At 39.0% G+C, this 12,492-nt stretch overlaps 1 protein-coding gene across 8 annotated transcripts in view; it reads right to left on the reverse strand.

Moving 5' to 3' along the window:
- Window positions 1–12,492, reverse strand: part of PARD3B (par-3 family cell polarity regulator beta) — a 392,041-nt gene that overhangs the window by 92,173 nt on the left and 287,376 nt on the right. For all 8 annotated transcript variants that reach the window (XR_010440948.1, XM_064717877.1, XM_064717876.1 and 5 more), the window contains one exon: window positions 5,141–5,251. Coding sequence is in view for 7 of the 8 variants with exons in the window: in XM_064717877.1 (XP_064573947.1) it covers window positions 5,141–5,251 (111 nt within the window). In the remaining variant the exon portion in view is untranslated. The remainder of the gene's footprint in view (window positions 1–5,140; window positions 5,252–12,492) is intronic.

The raw sequence follows: 12,492 nt of genomic DNA on the forward strand, positions 1-12,492 counted from the left end.
GCTTCTCTAACACTCGACTCAAACCTCAATACCACTAAAAAATTTTCCTCAATTAACTCCAATGAGGACTACAAAACCAAGACTGTTTTAACAAAACTACTCCAACAAAAATATGCAGAGGATTATTTTACACAAGGAGTGCCTCCTCATTAACTAACTCTCATGCTACTTTAAAAAATCCTCCAATTTTCAACAAGGTGCTTCATTTTGCAAATTTTATTCTAATGTCAAGTAAGCGTTCAATTCTGTTGGAAGAGAAATTTAGGTCTCAGTAGGAAAATCACAGTAAAATAATACTAAAGAAACAGGAAAAAATATTTTTCTTTCAATTGATAGTCACTTTATTTGCATTTAAAAGGCAAACAAATTATGATGTGTAAAACTCATGCATCTAATATATTTATCCAGTTCATTTTACAATGACTTTCAAATGTTAGAAAATGAAAAGAACCCTAAATGAGTGGGAAAGAAATAGAGGAAGGGATGAAATCTTTTTTGAGGGAAGGAAAAGACAAGGCCTCTTCCAGTATTTAATAACGTAGCAAACATCCTATCGTTAAAATGATAAATTCTGAGTAATTTACACTGAACACACTAAAAATACAGATTTGAGTCAGCTTGATCAAAATAACCCTCAGATATAGCATTTGTTTCTTCCTTTTATGGGCAGATTCTCGACCTTTGGAGCACATGCTTTATTTCAGCCAAACTCTTTGAAGCATGAACAAAACAATGAGTTATTTAAAATAAGGCCTCAGTCCAATGAAGCATGTGACTTGTGTCAGGAAGGACAAACCGTCGCCTCAAAGAACTGTACCCCCAGTTAAGTCAATACTCCTTAACTATCATGAGGCTCCTGCCTTTTCCCCACTCAAAATTCCCTGACATTGCATCACCTTGGCATTATGAAAACTAAAGGAGGTAGGGGGAGAAGAAAATAATTTAAAGGAGGTGCTGAATTCATATTCAATTTGACACAGATAAGGCTATTACTAAAGAAGGAATGCCTAACATCCAAAGTTCCTGTTCACTACTTGAAGCTTGCAGAGGTAGTAGTTGTATAATAAAGTATTGGCTTTGAAAAGAAAGGAAGCCTGGGGCTGAGGTCTGGAATCAATTCTTAGCTTGACAGGGACTTTTCAGGAACCTGGACAAGCAGTTGCACTGCCTGCATGTCACATTCCCACCCAGAGGACACTTTTTTTTTCCTGTCAGATTTTCTCTCTTCCACCTCAAGTGTAAGTGCTTGGAGTCAGGCCCAAGCTACCCTAACAGCAATGAACACAATGAGACCTTCATCTTGCTGGGGATTGCTAGGGAATACAAGCAGTAAAAAAAAAAAAAAAAAGATACCAGCGTTTCAGTGCAGGATGTGGGGCTGCTTCAGAGAACTGCAGCTACATGGCAGCACTGAGAGTTGTTCTGAAAATTGAGACTGGGACAATGTGCAATAGAAATTACTAGGCTAGCAAAACAGTAAATTTATTTTCACTTTCTGAGGTTCAAATCTGAAACTTGGCAGCTCATAAAAAGAGTTGCCAGGCAAATTTATGCTGAGGACCAAAGTGCAAGCAAATCCTGTCCTTTTGGGAATCATCTGCATTACAGAATAAGCACTGAATACTCTGTCTGCATACGCCCACTAGCTCTAACACATTCTGGATGTGCCAGACTTGTTGCACATGCACTGTTCAATTCCTTCTCTTTCCTGCAAGCAGGAAATCCAACCTGTTCCAGGCATGATGGGCTTACACTCATGCAGCACACCTACACAAGAGCTGATGTCTGCCATCAGAACCAGTCACTGAGCTTGTACTGCACAGCACTGTGCACTGAACACATCTGACAGTTTTGCATGTCTGAAGATTGTCAAAAATTTCTGGAAGAAGGCTGTAGTCTGTACAGCAAGCCTATCCTTGGGATTTTGTGAAATATTGTTGTGCCTATCCCATACCAATCAAAAAACTGCAAAACTATGAGACACAGCCTAGACCTGTAAACTGAAAATGCACTTCCTACCAAAAAATATTTCTCAGCTGAGATCTTGGAACAGTATTCTGTTTTTTGGAGAGCTGCCAAGCATATATTGCATGCAAAACCAATATCCAAAACCAAGCGAGTTCCACAGCTGCTAAGATGCTGAAAAGCACTTGATCATTAATCCTGTCACACCCAGCCCAAAAAGCAACTACTCTAACCTCTTCCAGTAGTGTCCAAAATGGACAACATGGCCTCTGAAAAAAAAATAACAGTCAGATGACAAATCATAGTATCTTTTAGTATGGTAGGCAGTCAGCATTTAAGAAAAGTGTTTAAACAAAGAATCTGACTTGAGGATTGTAATAATTGAACTGAGGATCTGAACAAGAATTAGTTATATAGCTAATCTTGGAAAAGTAAAATTAGATGTGCATTTTGTTATTCTAGAAAGGCTAAATGTTAGAAAAGCAATTTTAGCTTGTTCAAGATAATATAAGATTTGATCACAGGTATCAGGGGACAAAACTTGCTGAATTTCTCTAGTATTTTCTACTATTACATCCCCCATAATTTTAACATACGCTCATCTCAACCAACAAGAACATATCTGAAAATATGAATGTGTTCTACTAATCTTCAGTTTTATAAATATGAGATCAAATATGCAGGATTGCAGCTAGTGAAGTCATAGGAGCAGATGATCTATGGTGTGAATGTGCCACAAGGTTTTCTTTGCCAATATGTGCATTAAAATCTTGGACTTGAATTACATTATAGAATTACTAAATCTTGGGACGAAGCTATAAAACTTGTCTTTACTGTCTTATTGAGCATCATCTTTAGGTGAACAGTCAACAACTAAGCAAAAGGACTGATCTACATTCAAGTCAGGTAATGCCTCCTTAGTGATTTTAATCAATTTCCCAAACAGTTTTTACCCATATAGGAGAAGTAGCTTCTTTATGTAATTTTTCTCTAACTAAAATAGAGCCTCTTCTATTTTATGACCAGCTCAAGAAAGGTTCAGTAGTAAGCCTGTAGGCAGTCTAATGTGGACAAACACACAGCCATGATCTTACTTCATTTAGAAAGTTGAAGGAAATTGGTTGTTTTTATGGCACATGTTGCATACCTTTGAGGATAACATAGGGCAATTTTCTTCGCTATTTTTCTGGGCTTTTAAAAATTTTTAAATTTGAATCCCTCAGAGATATAAGATATACTAACTAATACAAAAGTGTGATATTCCTATTCTTGTGCCTTACAGAAGAAGAACCAAATAAGTGAGTTAAAAATATCATCTTGGTTCATCCACTTCTCAACACACCTGCTGTTCTCCATTTCAGTCACAAACTCTTCCAGGTCAAAACTGAAATCATTACTAGAGGAACCAGGATGATGAAGACATTCAGCTGCCAGTTTCTAATGCAGCCGTACCAAGTTACTGTCAATCAGTGACTGTAATTAAAAAAAAGCACACAACTCTAAAGAAATTTTAGGAACAATTATCTTGTGTCCAATTGGAATGTTAGACCTCTAGACAGAAGGGTTCATTCCTTCCAGCCTGCCAACATTTTAGTAAATGACACTGGCCCTTTAACAGATGGGATACATGCTTCTTAGCTTGCCAGGATCCTAATAAAAGACACTGGCTTCTTTAAAATGAAGGACACATACCTCTCAAATTGCCAGTATCCAAATTGGGAGTCAGCAGTTTAATATAAAGGCACTCATCAATCTGGCAAAAATCAAGGACATGGCACAGAAATTTTAAAACAAATGGTACAAAGTTTCTCCTGACACTACTTAACTTAGATGAACTAAATACTTAAGCACTGGCTAAGCATATCCAGTAGCAGTGCTGTAGTAACTAGATACCTTGCTAGCTTTTAAAGTAGTAAAAATTAGCAGCAGACTTCAAGGGTTTGGAAGGACTTTCTTCCCCAATCAAATCCATTAGTTACCACCTATAGGGCTGACCATGCACTGCATGACTCAAATGAAAGCAGGGTGTCTTTTCCCTGGACACTAAGCAGTACCACAAAGGCTGACCCATGTGGAAACACTGTACAAAAGGAACCATTGAATGGAATGCTTCCATTCTCTCCCCCAGGAGCAGGACATTTCAGTAAAGGAGAGACACCTCTGACAAGTTTTCTGGTTGCACTGACAAAATGTATTACTACAACTTGTAAAGTTTTACAACATCTGCAGATACTTCTTGAGAGCCAGAAACTATGGGCTCTTCAACTTTTCTGATAGCAGCCATCAGAGGGAAACAAAGACCTTTTTCAGCATATGAGGTACTTCTGGATGCGTTGGAGAAAGGTAAAGAGGAGATTTCTGAACCTTGCTGACACTGACAAACTGTTTCCGGTAGCTGAAGAGTAGACATGGGGAAAAGCAGAAAACTGTAAAATCTCTTAATCTGGAAAGATAAGGAATTCACTAAGACCAGGCATAGAAAAGTGTATTTTATTAACAGGACAGACTCCCAGGTCTTACCTCAGAAATATAACAACACCTGGCAGGCACTCACACAGATTCTTGCCTTGCCCCTCTTGCCTGCCACCCCACTGCTGCCAGACTCCTGCCTCTGCAGACTGATTTGAACCATCTGAACCTGCTTTCTTCCAGCTGTTTCCTCAACATATTCAACATTTGTTGCATATGTATTTCTGCAACATGTGGCTTATCAACCAACACTGTGCAGAAAAGAACACACCAAAGTACAAAAACTACTATCTGATGGCACAGCCAGCTGAAGCCAAAGAGGTCTGAAGTGCTAGAAAACAATGGCAGAAACTGTCAGGAGAGAAGGGAGGAGGTTCTTGCTGTAGAGAAGCTAAGGAGAAAATTACTAAGTCAGCTGGCTTGGGAATGGGCAGAGGTGAAACAGGATTTGAAGGAACTGATTTTCACCAGCTAAAGCAGAAGCTGGGATTTGAATGCAACAGTGAAGTTCACAGAAACTGCAGAACAACAAGCTCCTGCCACACAGCAGCTCTGACTCGGCCAGGAGCAGCCCAATGCTCTGGTTTGCCTGGAGCTGACTGCAGTGGGCATTGTCTGGGACAGGCTGGCTGGCTGTTCCTTCAGGAAATCCCTTGCTCTGAGGTTTCTCACTTGATGAACAAAGATGCTCCTGCCATTTACTCACCTTTCACGCTCATCTTTCATTTTTTCCAGCTCCTCCTCTTTAAGCATGCCTTGCTTTGGAGTCCCCTTCTGATCTGCTTTGCCACTTTTATCTTCTTTCTTCTTTCCAAATCTGTTAAAGATATCAAAGAAGGAGTCATGAGGAAATAATTACAGAAGAAAAAACAGTACTTATCTATCATAAACCACAGAAATTTTAGGCAATCAAAACACTGAGTTTTTATCTTAGTGACTCATAAATTTCCCACATTGGAAGATATGGTATGAGTATTACCTGGGCCATATGCAAGAGGAAGGACTGGTTACAAATTGATTTGGACCCTGTACTTTTGGAAGCTATTGCTTGAAACTGAGTTGAAAAGCCCTGTCAAACCTGAAGTGCAGGGCATTGCAGAGCTGAAATATTCCATGGCACATTTTAAAGTGGCTGAAGGCTCCTCTTGCCACATGACAGCTCTCTGAAAGTCATCTGCAGTGGCTGTGGTGTCAGCACCCAGACTGGGCCACCATTTTGCACTTACCAGTAACTACTGTCTCTTATTCATGACGCCCCAATTTTAGCATTTGTTCTTTGTTTAAATGAGGATGCAATCAGAAAGAATAAAATCTTGCTTTGTTCTAAGAGTACAAATCTAGACAGTTCATAAGAGCTCTTTTTTAAACTTCTGGGGTTTTCTTTCTGCCTAGTAATATATCATCATGTAATATTTATGCTGTGAAAGTCCTCCAGAGTCCCCAGTGGGTTTGGGGCTTGCACTGTTGTTTTATACACTGTACAAATATGCATACCAAGTCTGCTTTACCCAGCCTACAAAAGGTGGCTGAACTGGGGAGCTGCATTTAATTTCTGGTGGAGTTAGACAGAATACTGGGGTCAAATATGCTCATGAATTATGGACCAAATAAAAAGTTTAAAAACCTCCCCTCCTCTGCACAAATTTAAAATTCTCAGTTTCACAAGTAAATGATCAATCTGTATCTTCCAGTGCAAATTAATGTGTCCTTACATGCATGACAACAATGTAAAGAAAAGTAATTACTAGATTAAATATACAATATTTATAAATATCACAAACTAATTACTCTGACTCAAAATCTCAAACTCTTCTGTGAAAGTCTGCAGCATTGCCCCTGTGATCTTTCTTATACCCTTTTTATTTTTCATGTCAGCCCAAACTGCCTCAAGTGGAACAGCTGAACTACTGTGACTAAACTAAAGCTGTAAATCAATGACTTTATGCTTCTCCACAGACAAAGGCAGAAATTTTGCAAATAGTCAGGCTTGTAAGATAATGATCCAAGTTTTTTGTGAATTTAATTAATAATTCTGAGCTTGTAGTCAAATGAAGTGACTGGGAACTCTGCAGCAAGTTTTCCAGACAATAAGAACTTGGTTAGAAAGGGAATGATGGATGTGAGAGACAGACACATAGCATGTGGTACTAATCAAAAGGGCAAATACTACAGGTAGTAACATGAGATGCTTTATAGTGCCTCTGTCATGGACTGTGCTGGGGAGCAGAGAGCCTCCATGGTTTTCTCTTTTTTCCTATGTGCTGCTGTAGAGATAGATGGTGTCTTGCATTCTTTGAGGGATGCTTTGCTCAAAACACACACCTTGTCTACAAACAATCTTCAGATCTTTTTTCATAGTCCCTACTCATTTCAGCACTTCCAGAAATACAGAATATACTTTCCACGCTTTTCCTGAGTGTAGAGCAGCAGACTGATTTCACTGCTTCTTTCTGAGTTCCAGCAGTTCCAAGAGACTGGAGTCACACACCCCATGAGAAGGTGGTGGTGGCAGTGAAGGCAGCAGTCAGGAAACACAAGAGAGACAGAGGTTGTACATAGCGTGAGGAGAAACAAAGTAAGGTGGGTGCACAGGTATGAAATTACCCAGGTGAAAAAGAAAAGCCAAATGAAACTCTGCATATATTACTCTCTACAGAGATGCTGGGCAGCAAAACAAGAAATCACCTGGGTATGAGCACCAGCAGGCTGCTCCTGAAACACCCCTGCTTTCTGACACTTGCTCATGCTGGGAAGGTCTCACTGCAGTTTTCTCAGGAGGCCATATTAACACTTGCATCTTGGTCATAATCCAGCTCTGGTACTTTGTTTATATTCAGGCTGCCTGCTTTTCTCTCACAGTTTCAATTATAGGTTTGTGGAGTTTCATATTCGACTGTAGCATGTATTGATTTTGAAAACATTATTCTTGGGCATTTTGTATTGCTGCAGGGAGTTGAAGTTGGATATGTTGCATACTCAGGAGAAATGTAAAAAAACCAAGTCTTTAACACACGTCCCTTCAAGTCTAGATATTATTTCTTGCTTACTGGAGAAATACATTTTAAATAAAATAAAGTGACAATTTTGATTGCAAGAACTGCCAACATGACAAACCTTACAAAAACAGTGCTGTTTGCTGGTAGAATTGCTCCTGCCATAAATTTGGCAAGTTTCAGTGTAATTATAAACTGGGAATAATGAGTTGGTCTTGACGAAAACAACTTTTGTTGTTGTGCTGCATTGAAGGCAGTGTGGCCAGCAGGCTGAGGGAGGTGATTTTGCCCTTACACCCCACTTTCATGGGACCCCATCCTGAGTGCTGCATCCAGCTCCGGGGGCCTCCAACATACAAAAGGATGTAGAGTTGTTGGAGTGAGTCCAGAGGAAGCCACAAAGATGGTCAGAGGGCTGAAGCACCTCTCCTATCAAGAAAGGCTGAGAGAGATGGGGTTGTTCAGCCTGGAGAAGAGAAAGTTCAATAAGGAGAGATCTTATTGCACCTTCCAGTACCTAAAGGGGGGCTACAGAAGAGATGGACAGGGACTTTTCCCAAGGGCAAGGAGCAATAGGACACAGGGGAATGGCTTTAAAGTGAAAAGGGGTAGGTTTAAATTAGATATTAGGAAGAAATTGCTCACTGAGCATGGTGAGGCACTGGAACAGGTTGCTCAGGGAAACTGGAGTTGCTGGAGGTGTTCAAGGCCAGGTTGGATGGGGCTTCGAGTAACCTGGGACAGTGGAAAGTGTCCCTGCCCTTGGCAAGGTGGAACTGGTGATCTTTAATATCACTTCCACCCAAACCATGATATGATTCCATGACTATTTCTTTGCAATTTTTTGCTTCAGATAGATTTGTTTGGGCTTAAAATTTTGACTTGTTACGCTAAGTATGCAGCATGTAGCTTAAGGCTAGGGAAATATTCAGATGTAGCTTTTTTTTTTGGCCTGTTCTGCCCATTGCTAAACATCCATTCTCTTATTATTACTATTTTTCATTCTGTTCTCTTATTATGTTTTTCAGCTCAACAAAAATCTTGCACAAATATTAGAAAATAAAAGCACCACAACATTTAACAGCATTAAGAAAAGAAATATACACAGACAGCATTAAACCCCAAAGAACCCAGGATTATCTCTGCCTGAATTTATACACCCTGTCCTAAAAGTTATGGTCTGCTCACTGAAGTGTTCTAATTGCCATAGGCTTCTGATGATAAAATTAACTTCCAGCCATTGTAATTTTGCATGGGTTTGTGAGGTTTAATAGTCTCTGCTGCTTATTGGAACAACAAAAAAAAGAGGTAGTAAGAGTACTTGCTGCATGATCAGATTAGGTTTGATCATATTATCAATATGAGAGCCTCCACTGACTTCAACAAGAACAGGATAAAATCTATTGTCAAATTATACTATGGAATTAATCAAGTCCATATTAAAATTCTATAGAAACTGAATGGCTTTAGGATTTGAAAATGCCAATTCTCCACGCAATGAATAATTGGACTGTGGTAAAATCTGCCTTCCATATTAATACTATTGTCAGCAGAACAAAAACATTACTGAAAAATTGTATGGTACACAAATTTTTAAAATGTCTGTTTTGCTATACTGTGCACAGTGAAATTTGCTTCAACTTAATATCTGATGGATTCATTACTCTGAAAAGCTTTTATAACAAATGGAGAAATATAACTAGAAGAGCTGAAAACAAATGGATCAGCTCTATTTTCTCATTCTATAGCCATCTATAATCAATTTATGTCAAATGAAGCCACTGGTCATTGCAATGACAGTAAGGAAATAAATCCATGCCTTCCCAAGTTGAGTGAATGCCCCAGTTCTTTGATTATTCACTGTAAATGCCTGGGAAGCACAGTTAAAGATGTTACAGCCCTGTTTACCTTAGTATACTTTTCAGTTGGGAAAGTTAATATTCCAACTACTCAGAGCACAGCTCTCCTGTAAATAAAAACATAAAGGGTTTTTCTTTATGTGAACAGATATTTGAGCGCTTCGTGCTTTTGGGAAAAGCCCATATGCCGCTGCTGAAAATATGCTGTGCAAGAGTGAAGCATTATCCTATTTCTATTATTTTCAAAGGGTGCCCTGCAAACAACTGAAATCATTCCCCTCAGAAACATTAAGGAAATAAAGTCTCTGAATACCAAATGTATGTTGTCTTGCAGTATTTATTGCCATTCTATTTGCTATAGCATTAAAGCATATGTATGCTTCTTTCCAAGGATTCTAAGGGATAAAAATGAAAACAAACCTACTACAGAACCTGCTCTGTTATTACTTGGGATAAATGTCTTGCATGCAAGACCTAAAGCTGTGGTCATGGCAACACTTCGTTTCCATGTGGAGCCAGATCTCAAATGTGTTGATATTTGCTTCAAGGATTAAAAAGCAGGCAGGTCTATAGACCCAGACTTCTAAGCAGCAGAAACATCTGGTGGGTGGAACCTTGAAAGCTGCTTGCTGACTAAATTCAGCAATTTGGATTTCTTAGCTAATGCAGTTGCCCGAGATCAGGAGGTTCCACCACAGCTAACAAGGTACATAATGGAAGTACAAACATCTGTGGGAAAATAATTCAGAAGAGCCTACGACACAGTCAAGCAAGGCACAAATCCTAACACTGTCAGAAAATCTTGACATCTCCAGAAATGATTTGTAAAAAACCAGAGTGATTTGTAAAGTACATATAACAAAAGCTCTGACTCTAAATCATTTCACAGCAAAATGGGGAAAAATGCTGAGATTATTAAAGCAGGTCCCTTATGAAATGCTAGAAATAACTCTTAAAATTAAATTTAAATGTGTGTAAGAATGAATAAGTGAGAAAGAAAGATAAAGATACTAATAAGGTATGATTTTCAGGTCCACACAGGGACTATAAAAAGCTTATTAACTGCCACTACTGCGGTGTGTTTTAAGTTATTTTATCACTCAGCTTTTACGGTAGAAGAAATACTCTAGAAGCAGCGCTGTGCTTTGATTAATTGCTTTCATACATACACTTTTACAGAGTATTAAACATTGCTGTAAAGATCCTTAGTGAATCAGACTTGATGGTGATTACAGGCCAGGCTAATTTCACATTTATGTTAATAGCAGCATTAATGAAATACATCTTTCACATTTTTAGTGGCTCTCTAAATACCTAAAAGGTTTGTTACTAAATGTTTACTTACTGGCACACATTACAGCAAAACCTCCTCATGACAAAGCCTTGCCCAGGAACAGGTTTTGACCCAACCTCCCTGCTTTAGCAGGGTGAAAGGAAGGTGCCAATAAGATGATGAACACAGGAGAGGGTTATTCCAGCCCCTGATGCTCCCTGCTCCGGGGTGGGGAGTGCCTCCAATTCCGGGACAGTGCTCCGTACAACACCAATACTGCTGGGTAAATTGGAAAGGGAACTGGAAAATAAAGAGGACAAAAAGGACTTCTAGTTTGATTTGGAGAGGCTTGCTTGCAGGAAAGACTTTTGCAGCTGGGCTGCTGCCTCCCTGTTCTCCCGCTAATAGGGCTCACTCCCAGGGCAGCAACAAGGGGAGGCCACCAAAAGAAGCAGCTTTCCATGGCAAACAACAGGGCAGCTTAGGCAACCAAAACCAGCTCCCCTGCAAAGGTTAAAAAGGACCTAAACTCTGATTTATTACATCAGTGGAAGCATGGAACAAATTGTCCAGGTGTGCTATTCTACAATTATTATTTGTGTTTCACAAATGCAGCTGAACTTTATGAATGTGAGAATCCTCATATTTAGCTATCTTCAGATTATTTTCAGAGATATCCACATTATGCTAATACTGTGATCAGAGTTAAAATTATTATGATCAGCAGGAAGAGGGAAGTTATGCAGAAGTTGCAAATACAAAAAAATCCACCTTATTATGCTCCTGTACATAAAATTAAGCAAACAAGTGCCATTTTTGTATTTTTAAATTTATTTTTTATTTACTGTATCAGACTGCTGGAGCTAGACTAAAATGACTGAACTTCCAGAGCCAGTCTAATGGGAATAAAACTTATCTTTTAAGAACTCTGATTAAACACAACCTCCCCCCACCCATTTATTTCTTTGATGCCCAAATTAGCATCTTTTCTGCAGCACGCTGAATTAATTAGTACAGTGACAAAGAATTAGTCCAGATAAGATCAAAGCTGAAACCATATTTATCTGGAATTTGAAATTAAGAGCAGAGAGTATTAACCCTCAGCACTTCAAGGAGCTTTCCACATGGCACACTTAGTAAGACTTCTGTGAGTTCATTCAAAATAAATCAACAGTGCAAATTTTTTCCCCACTGAAGTTTTGCTAAAAGGAAAATAAATTTGCCATAAATTCTGCTACAATGCGAAACTGCCTTTAACGCAGACCCTGTACATGCTACTCATTATGTAACTTGTAGGCATCAGTAGAACAAAGCAAACAAAGCTGAGAAAAGATACTTAATCACATTTGTATTAATGCATGGATCATCACATTGTTCACAGACTTAAGGGCTACTGAAAGAATTCCCAGCATGGAATCTGAAAAGCTGCCTGCTGTAACACCTCACAGGTAAATAATCTATAATCTTCAGTGGAGAGGGTCACACACAGAAATGAAATGTCAAACAGAAGCCCTAAATTACACACTGAAGTTTAAAGTTTACTTTTAGAGTGTCAACCATGTGGACAGCAATAAAGGAAAATCTTCATTTCTGGTATCACTGCCTGAATATTATCTGTTTCAGTACCAGATAAGACTGGATGGCTGTTTCCCATGTGACATGCAGGAGGCTGATCTTTTGCCTAGAAATTGCAGAATGGAGGCAATTTAAATAGCACCCTCAAAATCTTCTCACCCATCTTTCCAAAGCCTTTGAACCCCCCATAACCTTATTTTTTAAACACAGAACTTGGTCTTAAAAAGACAGAGGTGAGTTACTGTAACTCACTCTGATAATTAGGTACTAGGAAATTCTTACCAGCAGAGCACTCTTGTTCATCTGTACCATATGCAAAATCTTACTTGTGCAGTATAAAAAAATGAACCAAAGACAA

The sequence above is a fragment of the Zonotrichia leucophrys genome, chromosome 7 (genome assembly GCF_028769735.1).
Source record: "Zonotrichia leucophrys gambelii isolate GWCS_2022_RI chromosome 7, RI_Zleu_2.0, whole genome shotgun sequence".
NCBI lineage: Eukaryota > Metazoa > Chordata > Aves > Passeriformes > Passerellidae > Zonotrichia > Zonotrichia leucophrys.